General features: G+C 34.5%; 1 protein-coding gene across 13 annotated transcripts in view; it reads right to left on the bottom strand.

Annotated features, from left to right (window-relative positions):
* Positions 1-19399, bottom strand: part of CEP128 (centrosomal protein 128) — a 566439-nt gene that overhangs the window by 96768 nt on the left and 450272 nt on the right. For all 13 annotated transcript variants that reach the window (XR_008914955.1, XR_008914954.1, XM_056810609.1 and 10 more), the window contains one exon: positions 10094-10143. Coding sequence is in view for 11 of the 13 variants with exons in the window: in XM_056810609.1 (XP_056666587.1) it covers positions 10094-10143 (50 nt within the window). In the remaining 2 variants the exon portion in view is untranslated. The remainder of the gene's footprint in view (positions 1-10093; positions 10144-19399) is intronic.

Here is a 19399-nt window from a genome sequence, read left to right as displayed (position 1 = left end):
GAACCAGCTGCACCGAGACTACTTATAGCAGACCATGGAAAACAGACTCCCTGGATCCTAGGAGGGAGATAAGGCCTTCCTTAATTATACTGGAATAAGAAAGGTGGATAGTATATCTTACAGAAATAAACCAAGTCAGCTTGTAGGCCTTTAAAGATAATAAACATTTCCAGGAATTTTCCTAGAAGTGAAAGACATGGCAGATGACAGTTTTTTTTTTCCTATTTAATTATATAACTTTGGGGGGCAGCTGGGTAGCTCAGTGGATTGAAAGCCAGGCCTAGAGATGGGAAGTCCTGGGTTTAAATCTGGCCTCAGACACTTCCCAGCTGTGTGACCCTGGGCAAGTCACTTAACCCCCATTGCCTACTCCTTACCACTTTTCTATATTGGAATCAATATGCAGTATTGATTCTAAGACAAAAAGTAAGGGTTTTAAAAATAATAATTATTATTATATAACTTTGAACTAATGCAGAGGGGAAGGCTGAATTTTAAAATTCAGCTCATAGGTACAAAAATGTGGGTTAAGCAATCACATGAAATATTGCAGTAATACAAAAAAAGGATCAATTACAGAACAGACTTGATTATAAAATGATAAAGAATCAATTTAATTTCCTCATGTAGGAAGTGAACCTAGTTTATTTCTGGCTCTGAGAACAACTATTCTGTCCTCTATTTCTTCAATGAGTATGCTTTTCCAAATGGCAAAAGATGGAGGCTTACACTCAAAAATAACTTACTTGGGGGCAGCTAGATGAATTCAGTCAGTTGCCAGGTATAGAGATATAAGTAAGCTCAGACACTTTTTAGCTATTTGGTTTGGCTACTGGGTGAGTCACTTAACCCTTATACCCAAGTCCTTACCGCTTTTTTGCCTTAGAACCAATACACAGTATTGATTCCAAGATGGAAGGAAGGGTCTTAAAAAAAAAGAATAACCTATTAAACTGGATATAATCCTATAGGAGAAAATGGATTTTTAATAGAATAGAGAAATTGCAAGCATTCTTGATGAAAAGGAAAGGAGAAACTCTGAAATGCAAACACAGAAGTCAAGAGAAATCTTGAAAGGTAAATACATTTGTTTGGACAATTGAAAAGAACTGATTTGTGATAAAAAAAAAAAAAAAACTTAATGGAAAAAAGACCAGGGTCCTTTCAGAATCCTAATGTTTTCAAAGGAATAAAATATAGGACTTTGGTTGGTTTTTGCTTACTTTAAAAGATGAGAAAAGGGAGGAGGAAAGATACAGAAAGTAGGGGGAAGAACTTGCTATTTTATATTAATGTGGCACAGAAAAGTGCATAAAAACATGTAAGTGGTTCATGGAGTGGACATCTCACAAACTTATTTTTTCCCTGAAAGAAAGGATTGAATATGTACAAATACATAAAGAGTTTGCTATACAAGTACAATAAATTTAACTCGAAAACATATGAGAGCATAGAAGGCAGATAGGAAATAGAAGAGGAGTCATGGAGGTAATAAAAAATAAAACAAAATTCATCCTCAAAGGTCTGTTTGGAAAGGTGCAGGGGAAGAGGAAAGGAGGGAATCAAAAGGCAGAAAAGACCTAGAAAAGCCAGAGATAGTGGCCTGAGCTTGGTAAATAAAGAAGAGATTCACAGGAAAATGATAGAAGTATTGCAGAAAAGTTGTTGACTGCACTGATACATTCCCTCTGACCTAGTGATGCAACTACTAAGCTTATACTATAAAGATTGAAAACAAATAAGATATCCTCATAAACAAAAATAGTTGTTCAGTTGTGTCCAATTCTTGGTGACCACTGTGAACAAAGTATATCAATACTGTCTATGAGGTTTTCTTGGCAAAGATGCCATTTCCTTCACTAGTGGATTTGTCCAACGCCACAGGGTCAGGAAAGTACCTGAGGTCATATCTGAACTAAGATCTTCCTGACTTCCACATCCAGTGGTTTATCCACTGAGCCATCTAGTTGCCTCACCAAAAAAAAAAAAAAATTACAACTCTTTTTGTTGAAGCAATGAATTGGAAACAAAATGTGAGGTCATTAACTGGAAAATGACTGAAAATAAATTATGGTTTATGAATATAATTCAAAAGTGATGAAATAGGAATATTTCAAAAACAAGGGCAACTTATATGAACTGATGAGGAGTGACAGCAGAACCAGAAGAATAATTTACATAATACGACCACATTGGAAAAAAAAAAGTAGGTGTGAAAAGTTTAACAATTATGATCAATGCTTTGACCAATCATGACCTGAAAGGGATGATGCCAGAGCATTTTATTCACTATATAGATATAGAAAAGACACACATTTTCAGAGAGTCATACATAGTATATCAATGCTGATTCATCATAGAGGAGATTTTTTTTTTCAGCAAGGAGAAGAGTTGGAGGGAATTGAGAAGGAATAAAGATTTTTTTTAAAGAGGAGAAAAGCATTAAGTCATTAAATATAAATAAAAGAGAATAGAAAGGAGTTCAGAAAAAAATACATAATTAAGCTGAGCAATATGAGAACTACAATGGAAAAATCTTTCTCCTCTGATTTCCTGGGAGGGATCCCTAAAAAAAACAGAAAAACTTAAAAAGGAAGAAAAAAAAGTAAAACATCAATACATCAGAAAATGAGTGCAAACTACATGATTTTATATGCAATATATCACATTCATAAAGTCCAATTCCTGTAACTTTTTCTATTTTTGGTAGTTTTTTCTATTTATTCTATTGTTTGAATTGCATATGGTATTTTCTTGGTGATGCTTAATTCCCTTTGCAACAATTCATTTAAGTCTTCTATGCTTCCCAATATTCATCAATTCTTATAGCACAGTAATAGTCCATTACATTCAAACAATATGATTTGTTTAGTCATTTCCCAGTGAATGGGTATTATTTCTAGCCCTTTGCTATCACAAAGAGTGCTGCTAAAAATATTTTGATGTATGTGGAAGCTATCATTTTGTCAATGACCTTCTTGGGGCATCTGAATAACTGAGACAAAGTGTTTGGGCATTTTAGTGTCATGCCTTGTAAAATTTTGGCCTATCCTAGCAAAGTTCCAAATGAGCTATCTGTCATTGGCTACAACTGGACATTATGAAATAATTCATTAGTAAAGAGCAATGTCTTCAAATATCCACAAACAATAAATGTTAACTTTTAAAGAAGCCTCTAAACCTGAGCATGTAGAAGATTTTTAACCAATGCTTTCTTTAATAAAATCAAAGCAAGACAGTATATGAAGATACTAAGTCTAGAAATGTATTCCTTCTTATTTTAGATAGAAAGAAAAAGAATCACCTCTACTTCCATACTTTAAAAAAGAATATAATTGAGTTATTCAACTTAAGTATTTTTAGGCAGAAGGATCCTTTCAGGATTCCTATTTTCAAGTTTTATTTTGCAATAAATTTGGGTTTAAAATTAAGTTGCAAATTTCAGGTAAAACAGGGTAATAAAATTTAATGATCACTAAAACTTCAAGTGAAATGCATTTTATTATGTTCAGTTCCCTGTTCTCCTGAGGCCTCCAGAAGTAGTAAATTGAGGTGAGAAAATCTAATTGGTAAAGACCCTGCTTGACCCTGCTATAGATTGCTCAGGTTCTCTCATCTACTGTGGATCTCATACCAAATTTAAGTCTTGTCAAGCTTCTTCACCTTTCTAGAATAGAGTTTAATGAGACACTAAGTCACTTAGCCTTGACATCTGACATACTGTTACCTACCCTAACCTTTCTCCCAAAGGCCAATGTAATCCCTTTCCATTTTGTTTTCCTGAATCAACAGTCTCAGCCTCAAGCAACCATGTGGTTTCAGAAACACCACCTAGCTATATTCATCTTCCTTTCCTTCACTGAATTGCTATGGATGGAGGCCTAAGAATTCTGGGACTATAATCAGAAGAAAAACCTGAACGAGAAAAGCAGGGGACACTTGTGAGTCATCTTAGAGGATCTTCATGAATGCACCTGAATGAACCCTTCAAGAGCTTTTTCACTTTTAGCATTCCAAAATGCACAGTGTAAGGATTGTAAATAGCCTCCCTAAATAAAAATGTCTGGGAGAGTCCCAGAACTTTTCTACTTAAGTCCATATTCTTTTAAATCTCAAAACCAAAACAGAGTTGCACTCTTGTCTTCATTTAGAGTAGGGCCAACCCTGATACCCCCTCACAGTCCTTAGCCATCATGAATGGAGAGAAGAGAAGACAAGAAGGAGAGCTATGTGATTCATGAAATTTAGGATCTGGGGCAAGTTGATGATGGTGTCTGAATCTTTTATCAAATAATCTAATGGAAGGCTCCATAGAAAAGGCAGATATCCTCCTGTTGTTTTTAGAGAGCCTCTTGGGGACACAGATGAGCTTTGCATTTTCTAGATAAATAACTGGCTGAAACAAAATGGTGATCATCTATAATTCCTCATCAGTCACAATATTTTTAACTCTAATTTTAACTGTTAAAGTATGGGAAAGAAATCTATATTGTAGTCTTTAAAAAAAATAGCCTGACAGTCTTGAATCCAATGATTTTCTAATTATTTTGAGGTTATTCTCAGCTTCTGGCCATTAGCTATATACCAGGAAATTCAGAGACATGGCAACAGCAGAACTCGGGTCTAACAATGTTAGTCCAATTCATTTACCCACATCACTGATTCTCCCTAGTGATTTCTTTTGCTTAGGTTTATGTGAATACAGCCCAGATTTCCCTTTGCAAACTGCTCCTACATTACGATGAGATGCTCTAAGAGTCAAAGAATCCCAACAGCTTATGATCCTTTTGCCTTTCCTACATACACTCTTTCCCTATAGGGAATAAGCCTTTTCATTATTCTTCATCTGCACTCCATTTACAATGGCTGTCCCCATGCCTAGAATTCATTCCCTCCTCATGCTCACGGTTTAGAGGTCCTAATTGGATTTCCAATACTAGGCCCAAGAACTAATTTCCATATAAAGTCATTCTTGATTCCTTCAGCTACTACTACCCTCTCTTCCAAAATCACCTTTTTGTATAAAATTACATTTGTAGTGTTGACTCCTCCAAGAGAATGTAAACTCTTTGAGGGCAAGGATTATTTCACTTTGCTTTTTGAATCTCCTCAGTACTGAGCACATTTTCTGGCACAGAGTAGACCCTTACTTTTAATGCTTCTTGATTTATTGATTGATTAGTTACCTTGTCTTCTTGGGGCTCAAATCAAACAAAGGATACATGAAATATTTTCCCCTCTTTCTTTTTTTAACATTTCTAATAGATCTAATAATATTAAATCTAAATAATCTAATAAATCTAGCTAAAAAATACTGAATGGAAGGATTATATAGAAGGCTCTTAATTTGCTTTAAAGACAAAATTAAAAAAAAAAGTAAATACATGTAATAGAGCTCTTTGCTGGGGGTGGGGGGAGAGGTACTTGGAGAAGAATGTAGTTTCTGGAACAATTTTTAGAAACCACTAGCATATCTTAAAATACAAACCTTATTTCCCTCTATTACTAAAGTATTCCTCACCAATTTCTAAGGAAAATACAAGCATCAGTAAAATGTAGAGGAAAAAAAAGCAGAGGCAACCATATAGCATTCAAATTACAGGTCCCAAACCTGAAATGTTTTCTTGTTCCTTGTGACTATAAAGCAAGGAGACTGATTTCTTTTCATGTCGTGCCTTGTGAAATCAATCCGTCTCATTACTTTAGAGTCTTGCCTCACACATACTCCCTCCTTTATCATGCTGGATATAGTAGCTGCCCAAAGAAACATATTCCCTTCTTCAAAATGTTGCTGAAAAGCCAAGTTTAGAGTTTTTATTAAAATGGGAACCCTCAGGACTCGGATGTGGCCTTTTTACCGGTCAAATTTTCAGAATGGAGTAGCAAATGATTTAGGCCAAAGCTAGCAAAAGGGACTAGTCCAAGAGGAAAAATGAGCAAGGGAAAAATGTGTTCATAACCATAAAGTCATATCCCTACTTCAAACAACTCTGGAAGAGAAAGCCATTTTGGCATAAGAGGGACAAACCTTTTTGTCAAAAAACTGAATGTGTTTTGCAGACACTGTATTTAATGGTTGTCAGCAATGAGCATGTTGACGTTTTTTCACCAATTAAATATGATGATGACCCTTTTGGCTGGGGTTTTCATGCCTGTACTTTGCAAAGCAACGTGGAGGAAAATGAGAGACAAGGGAAAGGAAGATTATACTTACTCAACAGAATTTGTTCAAAAAGATTAGGGTGTTTATTTACATTTATAGTTAATTTAGGGAGAATAAACCTCCTTTCATGTTTATGTTCCATGATTATTCAATCTGAAGTGAGTTAAAGTGGAGATATGCTGGTTTCCATGGGTTTCAAACTCTTATGCAAATGGGATTCTGATACCACACCAACATATTTATAGTAAAAGGCAGTAAGATTCTAAAAAGAATTTTAACTGTAAATGAATGTCATAAAAGTGAGTAGACAATGCTAAGCTCCAATGAAGAATTCTTACAATTATAGGCACCATTGTCTGCCTCCATTGTTTATGATGCCTCAGAAGAATGAAAATAACTTTTTCTTTTCACTATTTGTTCTTTTTCAGGTTTCTAAGCATTGATTCCCATTACCCACTCAAATGTTAATTGAAGGTTAAGTGTTATCTAGTAAGTTCATTTCGTTGCTTTTTCCTTTACTATGAATTTTCACTTTAAAGACTATTTAAATGAGAAATTAAATATATAGATAGATAGACATAGATATAGATATGTTTTTAAGTCAGCCCCCAAAAAAGGGGTGGTGGTGATGAGGAATCTTCAGAGATAAACATTGTTAGAGAAGTATGAAAAATTTTGATTTAAAAATATTTTTATTAAACAAACATTGCTGGGGTCCTCAGTATATTTTGGAAGAGAAAAATTATGAAATAAATAATTCATTAAACAGCAATCTTTTCTTTTGGATTAAACACTTAGTAGATTTGAAGAATCTTAATGCAAAAATGGCTCTAGAAAGGAAGTCTACTATCAATTATGATGAAAGGATAAATAACAATGGGTGAATGAAGTCATCTTTAGTATAGATGAATAGAGGTTTGCCAACATTGTAAATTAAGATAAAGTATTTAGCTAAGGTTTTTGGAATAACCTAATCCATATTAAACACTTCAGCAAAGCAGTTGTATGCTTTTGATTATAAAGATGAGAAAGCAAATATAGCAAAATTAATCAACTCACCCAAGGTTATACAGTGAGTCAGTGGTAAAGACAGGACTAAAATCTCAATGGTCTCAACCCTTAATTTATAATTCTATACTTCTTTAAATTTTTTTTTTCAATGAACAAAACCTGACCTTTTTTCCCCCATCCATTCTTTCAACTACATTGAAAAAGGAAAAATAAAACCTTTTTAACAAAAAATGCAAACATATTTACTATTATGTTTCCCAAAATTTACATCCCCAAATCCTGCTAAAAGAAAATGATGACAATTTATTATATTACAATGCATTACCTGAATGATTATCATCACTAATATTTATATCTAAATGCAAAAAACATAACACAAGAACATAGGCATTTTCCATGGATCATGTTTTTTTTTTCAAACTAAAATCTTTGTTTCTAAGATTTTAATTTGCAGAACAGATGACTATCCACATGGGAAAAAGGAATTTCCTCAACAAGAGTTCCTTATGACAATGAAATCAGGAGGTAGTGCAGGATCATGAAGGGTTTGAACATAACTGAACAACTACAATAAAATACCAATGAAAATACAAATTTGGTTCCAAAGAACAAGAAGAAGGCTTTATTTTTTTTAATTACAATTTTTTTTCATCAATTACACAAAAAAAACAATTTTTTTATCCTTCATTTTTTTACATTTGAGCCAAATTTTCACCTTCTTTCCCCTCTTCATTTCCCTGCAATGGCAATCAATCTGAAGTAGATTTTATATGTGTAATAGTGTAAAGCATAACAAGAAATCTTTCTATTAAAAGCCTAAAGACTAGAGGGCTTCTATTTTTAAAAACTGTCATAGTGATAAGCTATGTAACTACCTTAGAAGATAGTAGGCTCTTTAACACCCTAAAAAGTGTTAGGTTCCTTAATACTTTGAAGATTTCTTAAAAGGGCTAGCATGAAACACTAATTGCCACTATTAAGAGGCAACACTTAAGGCTACAAGTCTATCATTAGACAACATCCTAGATGCTATACGTTTGTGAATGCCCAAGGATTGCGTGTCTGGTGTACCAAAGCTCTATAATATTAATGGGCATTTCAAAATAAATTTCTGGCAAGGTTTTTGAACATCTAAGCAGCAGGATAGACTATTAAATTAAATGAGAGGCCTGGATCCAACTCAGCTCCTATTCTGAGAAAGCATTTGAATGTTAAGTGTTGCCATTCTAAGGGCTAGCACTAGACATAACCAGAACATCCACAATACGTTTAGTGCTTTTTATTTTATACATCACTGAGGTAAATAAGACTTTGTTGTTTATTTGTAACAATATAAATTACTCATGTTAATTTCTTAAGGGTGACAAGAATTGGGGCTGATTTTGATATTCCTCTAGGTACCAGAATGGAACACCATGGATCCTTGGCTTTCTTATATCTGGCTCTGATTTAGTGTATTTAAAAGAATTTATTTTTTCTATAAAAGAAAGAATTGAATAGTTATTACTCCTAGTTAAATAAAACTACAGTCTTCTGCTTGAGCTTACACCTATAAATACATACATACTCAGAGGATGAATCACTAAAATAATCATACAACAAATATCAGTGTTCTTCCCTTGCACTTAAAGTCTGCATCAGTCTGATTTCATTTATCAGATATAGGATTTAATTCTAACCCAACTCATCAGTCATTGCTCAGCTCCAGTGGGCTATTATTATAGAACTCTCTTTTCAAATATATTGGCTCATTTCAGGTATGGGAAACACTCAAGTTGTGCAAGTGATTTTAAGTTCTTGATCCACAATATGACATCACTCAGATTGATTTTATCATGTGAGGCTAGCCCATGATATTTCCATTAATAAATACCGGCACTTGAGATTCCCTTTGGCAAGAGATACCACAGTAAAATGAAACAAGAAATTTGAGAGAATTCATTTTTACTCATTTGAAAACTTCTGTCAAGGCTTCTGGTGAGTATGGTGATTGTAGAACCCAACATCCAGGTACAAGAAAAGATAGTGAATAATATTGGGTATTTGGAAACATCACCAAATGTGTCATTAAATACATACATACATGCCCCATTCTAAGACACTGAGGAGCAGATGACATTCATAGATATGGCCCATTGAGCCCTTGATCCAAACAAATAGGCTTTAAGGTAATGATGGAGAACATTTTAGAGACCAAGTGCCCAAACTGCAAGCCTCACTCTGCACAAGAGCCCAACCTCCCTGCCTTACCCCACACAGCGGAGGAAGGAAGTGTTCCCCTTGGGCTGTTGGGCAGGGGGCAGGTGATGGGAGAAATTTCCTCAGGCATGTGGAGAGAGGGAGGGGAGCAGCCTTCCACCCCTCGCATACATGCCATAGGTTTGCCAGCATGGCTTTATCTCCCATTATTATCACTCCTTGGGGACAGAGGAAGGTCCATGAGTGCAAGTTGGTCCCACTTTCTAATGTCACCAGCCTCTATATTATATATGAGGGTCGTAAGAGGTTCTCTTTGGTATGGTGAAAGGTGGATGGAATAAATACTTAGATAGAGACCTCAACATCTGAAGGAACCACAATTTCTTCAATGTAGATGCTGCTGCCAACAATTCAGATCCCAAGTGTTACCATACGTAGTAGACAGTATTCATAAGCTTTTGTGTTGCTCTGAAAGTGGGAGATCAAAAACTCATCTAATCTTTCCATCTTCATATTACCACCACCTTCTCGGCAATTATGTAGAACCCTCATATGCCAGAAAGCCCAATTTTGTTTTTATGTCCAGCACTGCAATTTTCAGCATATTGGCATGTGTGTGAAAACAATCTAGAGATTTAGTAGCACTAATAAAAGTACAAACATGTTGGGTTTTAAATATAAATAATTCAGAAGGAAAGCTACTCAAATTCATGGATTTACCTGCAGATATTCCATTTCTTCTTCTTTTCTCTGATTCTTCGTTAGAAGATCTGTAACAAAATAAACAAAAATAATCCTTAAGTGAAAAAAATGAATTATCCTTTATGAGTGATCTGATTTCATTCACTGTCTATGTGAGAAAAGCCAAAGTACAGAACTGGGGGAGAGTAGTGAATTGTCCAGGTAACTGGTAAAATGGTGATGGTCAGAGAAGCCTTGAAAAACTTTAGTTTGTCTCTTGGAATTCTTATATTCCTTTAAACCCCAGCATATGTGCTATTTCCTACATAAGGACCTTCCTAGACTGATACATTTAGAAAAGGAAGGGATCTTAGAGGTTGACTAGGCTACCCCTGTGATATTATAAATGAGGAAAACAAGGCCTTTGTAAGTGGAGGGGCTTGTCCAAGGTCATAAAGGAGTTGAACCAATATTTGACTTGAAAGATCTCTGACTCTAAATTCTACACTCTTTCCAATATTCCATCTCTATCTCCTGACCCCATTTAATTAGTTTTCAGAGCTTTTTCTGCCTCCCCAAATACTTGGCGCCTATCCATATATATTTGGTGTCTATGTATATATGAATGTATTATTGTTCTTTCTTAGATCCTTCTCCCACTTTAAGTAAGCTCCTTGAGTGGAGGGGCTTTTACTTTTCTGTCTTTATATCCACAGTGTTAGGAAACTGCCTGATAAATAGTAGGCACTTAACAATCATCTGAACATCAAGAATGAACAATTAGCTGAATAATTCTGAGTGAGCATATTGACTCTAAACACCATGAAACAGGCTAGAATACAGTTGTACATCTTCAATAACTGTTTCTAAAGCTTCCAAATAATTCAAAATATCTGGTTGTTTTTTTTTGAATGAAAATTCTTAGAAATAAACACTTTGCTCATTAAATATAACTTCTCTAGCCAAGTTCTACCTCAGAAAAAAATTTTTAAAAATAATATTAGATAGAGCCCATTGGAATGATGGGTGGGAGGCAAAAATGAATCTCTTAATGGAAGAAGAAACATTAACTTAACATAAGAGTAACAATAACAATCACTTCCCACCAGGAGAGTGGGAATCATTGAAATTACATGGACCAAGAAGTTGGCAATATCTTAGAGACATCAATGGTTAAAAAGGGAAAGCACTCAATCAAAGAGACTTAGGATGGGTATGACTACGGTGTATCAGTGCCCCACATTCATTTATGAACTTGCTATAAAGGAAAATCTGTTTGGCACAAAGTATTTGCTGCCTACAGCTATACCACCCGGTGCTATAATCTTATTAGATCTCACAAACTAAAGAGGGTTGGGCTGAGTCAGAACTTGGATGGAAACCGACAAGAAACACCTACAGCAGCACACATTAAAATATTAGCATTTACCTTACTCTGCTGATTGATATAGCTACCAAGATGTTATGCCACACGAAAGAAAAATATAACTTGCAAAAATTCAATAAATGTCACAGAAAGATGAATGCAAACATTTTAGTCGGCACCACTCTATGTGTAGCAGGAAGCAGTAATTTGGTGGGTGGCAAAGTTATGTAAGGCAAGGTTATGTACTATTCAGCAAAGAACATACTAGAGATGGCTCATTTCACAGAATCAGAGAATTTTAGAGTTGAAAGGCGCCTGAGGGGTCATCTAATCTGAACCCTACAGTATTCCCAACAAGCGGCTACCTTGAACAAAAGGGAAGCTTTGGAGGAGGCAGCTCTTCAAACTTTAGAAGAGTTTCAATTGTGAGGTTAGCTGCCAATTCTAGAAGGCAGCTTAAGTGACCTTTATAATTTCTTCCCACTGCCCCTCATTTTCCCTCTGTGGCAAATTAAGATAAGTCTAATGCTTTTTTTTTCATATGATAACCCTTCAAACATCTGAGCAAATAGCCATAGCAATCCCCCCAAAATACCAGAAGTGGGATTTCAGAATTCCTGGAGACATAGCTGAGTAGTGGAGATGACCTTTTGAGGCTCTAGCTAGAGGCTGCAAGGGGGTAGCAAGCGTGAAGGCAGAGAGAAATAAGGAGAGTCTTTGTGTTCTTTAACCTCACAGGTATGTTTCTGCAGAAACCTCTATAAATTGAGTTCTATTAATTAGAAAAGTAAGGTAAATTAGAACATCATGGCAGACCCTGTTATAGGGGCGGGGTTTTGGTAGCCAAGAAAAAATTGAAAAGCTCTGTAGGAGAAAGATGTGGAAAAGAAAAGTGACCAGTGTGTCAACTCTATATTTTTAATAAATTATCATGGTAAGGATTTGTTATAATCATTCAATGTCCTAAGGAAGTTGAATTTAACAAATAGCACCTTGTTTAAGCCACAAATACAAACTTTAGCCACACTTGGATCATTCAACAAACACCTATACACATACTATGTGCTGTTGGCAAAGGAAAGCTAGTTAATAAGTAAAGAATCTAAGGATGTTCCACTTATGAGATTCAAATCACTGTTAATCTTGTTACATGAAGATATGGTCTGAGGAGGAAATTATATACTTGGAGTTTCAAGTTGCTATCAGCATCTGAAAAACCAGATTACCCTAAGAGATTATCTGTTAAGAGTTAAAACACCTTCTTTGGATGTGTCCAACAAAAACAGCAAAAAAAGTATCAAACTTTTGAAAAATAGCTAGTATTTTAAAATCAGAAGACAAAAGGCAATGAGTTGCAACTAAATGAGGATGATGGTTCTCTTTAGAGAAGAAGAAAAAAAGGACTTGGTAGGATTGATATTATTGTGTTTCAAAATGCAACAAGAAATATTGCAAGAGTTGTTTGGAAATTTTTTACAATAAAGTGCCAAAGATGAATATTTACAAAATGACCACCATGAAAAATCCTAGTTTATATTACATTACAAATGATGGAGAAATTCTATGAAAAACTCATCAAGATACTTCACATTAAATCAAAATCTATTCTGATATCAGCTGAGTGACCCCAATGCAAGAGTGGGCATAAATGAGTGTGCCGAAAAAAAGCATTGGAAATAATGGTTCAGGAATAAGGAATGAGAGACGACAATAATACGTACACAACAAAGAATCTTCATTTCTAGCAAACATGAATAAATCTGAGAAAAAAAGGTTGTTTCTGGATATGGTGAATACTCAATAACACTGAAAAAAATTAAATTAAATGTACTTAATGGATAGCAAGTGACTCAGTAATAATATAGAAGTCATTTATGAAGTCAAATAAACTACTGACTAGTTGAAGCAAAATTAAAAATTGTATAGTTAGAAATTCTTGAACCCCTAACATATAAAAAACTGTATTTCCCCAAATTCCCTATAATCTCCCCTGTGTATCCACATTTGCATGATTATATGATTGTATTTAAGTTTGCTGTGACTCTTCTCATGCTCTCTATGACCTGTGACCAGGAGGAGTTCAGGCAGTTCTTTTGTTTTAGTTATTATTAATAAAACTTTTAAAATATAATAGTTATGGATTATTAATTTTAATCTTTACATTTTGGCAACCACAAAGGGATAGAATTCTCAAATATTTTAAAGATAGAATAGATATATTTTTTCAAGCCTATGCTCCTGTCCACCCTACTGCTTTCACGCCATCTTGGCCATTGTGCTCTGCTGTGACCAGACCTACCTGCCATTCTGAGCTTCTGTTTTCCTGCTCTCTGCCACCCAGCCCTGAAGAGGGTGAAATATCCCCAATCTATTTTTGACAACAAGGGTTTTGACCCTGAGCTAGCCATTTTTTCCATTCATTGTGTCTCAGGAAAAATGATATTGCAAAATATATTTGAAACTGAAACAACAGTTTGAGTCGATAGAAATAAAAAGTGCAGTTTGGATCTGCTTAATTCTTTTCCTAGGAATTATTATTTTCATTGGAGATTTCCTACTTTATTTCCTTCTCCTCAAGAATATGCCACAAGCTAGGCTGTTTATGCTACAAACCACCCTGAAATATTTTGACAAAGTTCTAGAAGTATTTACTGCTCTTAACATGAAGAGTGGAGATTCTGTCCTGTGCTTCTATGAGAAAATTCAGAGCTCTGACAAAAGAAATCTAAATGGATAATAAATACTGGGGGAGGGGAAGGAAACTTTCAAAGAGATCTGGAAGTTTATTGTTAACTATTTTGAGTTTATCCTATAATAGTTAACAAGTCTATTGGGGTTGGTGAAAAGGATTCTGACTGCATTGCCTGCCTGTACCTTCTCACAGGTTTTTGTATTTACTCATTGCTTTAAGGTTTAAATTTTTTTATGTTTATCTATTTTAATCTAATCAATATCTTTCTGTTATACTGAATCATTTTAAGCTACTATGTTTTGCCTATATTGACCTTCAATTTGTACCTTTACCTTTGCTGAAGAACAAAATATCATTTTATAAGTCCATGAACATCTTGCCCAAACCATTTTCACTAGATCCATCGGAGATGACATGTTGCCTTTGTGAATTGTCACATAGATGATGATGGATGGACTTCATCAAAAGCCATATACAACCTTTAGAGAATTTAATAAGCTAAGAATTTAATTATAATGTTAATGGAGCTTCAAAAATAATTTAATATAACTAGTGGTATCTGAACAGATGATATTTTTTAATATTTATATGTATTTTAAAGAATGTTGTATATAAAGGAAGAAGTCAAAAAGAGCTTTTGTGCATGAATAAATTTAACTCTTCAGTTTAATTTACTTCCACCAGAACAATCTAGATTTCTTGGTGATATTCTAGAGCCAAATAAGTTTTTCTTTGTTTAAAAACATACTTGCCAAGGTTGAAAGATTTGCTACATTTGTAAAAACTGTGACAAATATCCATCGGTTTATAGGTTTTTTTATGTCATGCAGCACCTTATATGAAATATGATCATGGATTTGTTTGCTATTGTAATTAACTGGCCTATTGTGAATTTTGGGGACTTTGGTACTTCTTTGAATGTGTATTATCTACTAATTTAGTATCTGAGGTTTTTTTTTCCTCTTCTTTTTGTATTTGAAGCACATGTCAACAGTATTGAAAAGATTTTTCTTTAATTCTTTTTTTTGCAGTAATATAAGTTTGAAATACAGTTGCCTTAATGTCAATGCAAGCCCAAAAAGCTTTAGACTAAAAATGATGCCATTGATTGTTTAAAAGAATTATGGGACTTTGCTTAATGATTTTGTCTGATTCCAGAAGAGAAGGAATACAAAAAGAGCCACTATACACTGCTAAAGAAGCACAGAGCACCTGTATAGTGCCTATGGAACACAAGATCAATCCCAGTGGGATTGATGTAATTTTGAGCCAAAATAAGAGGGCTTGCACTTGTTTGAGATTCGAGGTTGCGGCTGTTTAACACATGTTAAATGCAGGACTTCCTTGAGTCACATTCTATTAAACAACTCCTTTTGCTGCCATCCTGGTTCCCATTTGCTGCTGAAATCTAGTCCCTTTTCTGTCTTTCATGGTGTGGCACAATTTCTATAGTCCTGGCTAGTGATTGGGTAAATACATAATTGCTTAAATCATTTTAATTGGGCCCTGATTCAAGGACCTGTTATAGATTTGTTTTTCCTTTACTTAGTTTTTTTTAGACACAAGACTTTTACATTTTATATTTCATCTGCAAGTTATTTTTCTCTTTTATTTGGATTTTTTGATGTTTTTGATTTTCTTTTTGCAAATTGATTCACATACCTCATAACTCAGCCATGTATCCTTATATCCTCCTTAGAGGTATAATATTATTATTTTCCTCAAGTGGGACTATGTTATTGTTGTGAACTTTTATTTGAATTTGAGCAATTTTAGGATAAGAAACTTGCTACCTCCCAGAATCCAGAATGTACCTATGAAGACAGATGCCTTCAGAGACCACATGCTGCACCAGAAAATCCAGAGTGAACTCTGGGATATGAATTGAACTATAGGGGGTTGAAATGCCTTTGTTTTGAATGTATACTCTTATGCCAAAGGAGACTGCCCTCAAATGGGCCTTTAGTCAACCTAGTAATCATTGGTTTTGTTCTTTTTTTCCTTTTATCCACAAATTATTACAATTTGTAAGTTAGTTATATTTCCATGATCCTTTAGGGGAGACTGATCTCCTCAGAAAGATCATAGGGGGTAATGTACAGTTAGAAATTAAACCCTTAAAATATAAAAAACTACATTTCCCAAAATTCCCTATTATCTCTCCTGCATATTCACGTTTGTGTGATTACAAGATTGTATTTAAGTTTACTGTAACTCCTCCCGTGCTCTCTTTGAACTGTGACCAGGATGAGTCCAGGCTGTTCTTTTGCTTTAGTTATTATTAATAAAACTTTAAAAATATAATACTTAGTATTTGATTATTAATTTTAATCTTTACAAAATGAATGCAAAATAATAATAGCAAATCTTCATATAAGACTTTAAGGTTTACAAAGCACTTTATACATTTAATTATCACAATAACCAGGTAGATGATACTATTTATTTCCATTTTACAGATGAAGAATGTGAAGCTGAGAAAGATTAAGGGACATGCATAGGATAAAATTAGAAGAATGAAAAAATGTGAAAATTATGTAGTAAATAATGTACCACTACAAAGTTAGCTATTTAAACAATTATTGACACCAAAAAAAAAAGAATGACAAGGAAAGGATGTTGATGTGGATTATAACACTTTTGTAGGTAAGTTTAGCCAATATATATCATTTACCATAATGAGATCAAGAGTCTAAAATCTGCCTCAATCAAAAAATGCTTAAATACTTCATCTACTTGACAAGCAGAGAAATGTGACAGGCAAAGAACAACTTTGGTTTGGAATATAAACTAGTCCAAAAAAATTTATTGAAAAAAAGACAGACAAAGATTATAAGCACATAAAACAGAAGTGATGAAAGGAGGGGAAAAAAAAGTTTAAAGAAAACTCGGCAGAAAAAAAATAATTAAAGTCATACCAAGGACATCGAAGGATGAAGCTAAAAGAACAAAAAGAAAATAAGTAGCAAAAGAACAATGGAAACGATCTGCAGAGATTTTATAACAAGCTTTTTTCCCACCATCAGGAACAGTGGATTTAAAACATTTGGACTCTGACATGTTGGGACTGGATATGCTTCTTGAATAAATGTAAGAGTAAGGAAGAAAGCAAAGATGAGAAAAACAGCTGGATCAGACTAAGTATGTATACAGAAGATGGAGATACATGATGGAACAGAAGCATTTTTAGGGCACAAAGAGATGAATGATCATAGGCAGGTAGGGGACACACAGTAGTCAGAGTATCCTGACCTGTAAGCAGGAAGACCTGCATTCAAATGTGGCCCCAGACACTCAGACCCTGCACAAATTACTTAACCTCAATTAAGCTTCAGTTTTCTCATATGCAAAAAGGAAATGAGTGGCACCTACCACCCAGGGTTGTTGTAAAGATCATCTAAGATAATAATTATAAGCATTTACTTAGCACATAGCAAAAATATAAATGTTAGCTACTATAATTTTGTTATCATCAGTGTCAAATTTACTAAGGAACACAGAGAGTTAAATAGGGGAACATTGATGATCTGTGGTCGTATCATGGGATAGATTATTCATCCTGAGTAGACAACAGCTATAATTGAGGAACTAGAGTTATCTTAAAGCATAAACCTCCTTCCATCTTTCTCCTTTGGATAGAATCAAATTCAACTGATATTCAGATGACTAAAAAAAAGAGACAAGTGATAGTGGTCAAATTCCATTAAAACAAAAAAAAATTTTTTTTGAAAGACATAAGAACTCTGATCAACACAATGACCAGCCACAATCCCAGAATACACATGATAAAACATGGTATCTACCTCCTGACTAAAAAGAAATGAATTCAAGGTATGATATGAGAGGTTTTTTTTAACATGGCCAATGGGGGATTTACTTTTTTGCTTCATTAGGCATGTTTGTTGCAAGGTATTTTCTTTGTCTTTTTCTTTTCAATAAGAGAAGAAGATGGGAGGGAGAGAACATCCATTTTTATTCATTGAAAGAAATAAATTAAATTAAAATTTTTATTACAACCAACTCCAGGAAGCTGTATAAATCTCCTGTTATACTAGATAGAAGAGTTTTTTTTTTTAAATGCTTGAATTAACAGGCCTGCTATCTGAAGCTTAGGGATGTCTTCAAAACAAAAATGTTCATTGTAATCATATTTTAAGATTTAACTCTATTAGTATTCCAAATATTCTCATTAAAATAAGAATCATTATTCATGCTTTTGCTTAACTTTTCATATGTGTATATCTTAACTCCTCAGCTATACTCCAAGGTCCAGGAATGTTTTTCAATTCTATCTTCCACATCATATAGCACTATACTTTAGTATCTATTGTGGGAAATGCATTGTGCCAAGTACTGGAGGTAAAATGATCAAACTTAAACAAGCCTCTTTCCTCAAGAAGCTTACAATCTACCGAAAGGACAGAACATATCTACACAAAGGCAAAACAAAATAAATGTGGTGAGGAAGCTTTGAAGAGGAAGTTGGCGAGAGAAATGGAGAGAATTCTGGGTCTAGAATCAAGAAATCCCAAGTTTAAATCCAACCTTAGACACTTATTAAATATTTGACCATGGATGTAAGTCAATTAATTCTCCCTGTTCACCTCAGTTTCCTCATCTGTAAAATGAGCTGGAGAAGGAAATGGCGAACCACTCTGCTATCTTTGCTATGAAAACCCTAAATAAGGTCACAAAAAGTTAGATAAAACTAAAATACTTAGCAAAAACAAAGCTTAATGTAGTAGAGAGCAGGCCTCAGGAGCTAGGAAGAATTGGATTCAAATCTTACCTCTCATAAATACAATTTAATTCTGAACAAGTCACTTTATCTCCTATGGTAGGTTGTCCCAGGAAACATTATGACTACAGTTTCCAAAAGTGGTGCTGTTCTGCATTGGTAGATTCAGCAGTCCTCACCAGTAATCCCATATTACCAAAAAACTACCATCAAAATCCCAATCAAATTAGGGGAGGATTCATCAAAGGCCTCAGGAGGAGGCACCTAAACTGAGAGTCTAAGAAGAGGAGATGAGGAGGGAGTGCATCAGAGGCAGGCAGGAATGGCAGGTAGGCATAGTGTAGGCACAGAGGTGGAAGATCAAATGAAAACAAGAGGAAGAGATTAAGTCATAGATCCTTCCCCAGGAAGATGATAGTTAGACTTAGAAGGGAATTCCGGTATTTTTTCTCTTATAATCTCAACGTATGAAAATAGAAGGGGAAGAGAGATAGACTTCCCTAAGGATACAAGTAATAAGTAACAGAGAAAGGATATGAAACCAGTTCC

This window comes from Monodelphis domestica, chromosome 1, assembly GCF_027887165.1.
Source record: "Monodelphis domestica isolate mMonDom1 chromosome 1, mMonDom1.pri, whole genome shotgun sequence".
Lineage (NCBI taxonomy): Eukaryota > Metazoa > Chordata > Mammalia > Didelphimorphia > Didelphidae > Monodelphis > Monodelphis domestica.
This window is presented reverse-complemented; position numbering and strand designations above follow the sequence as displayed.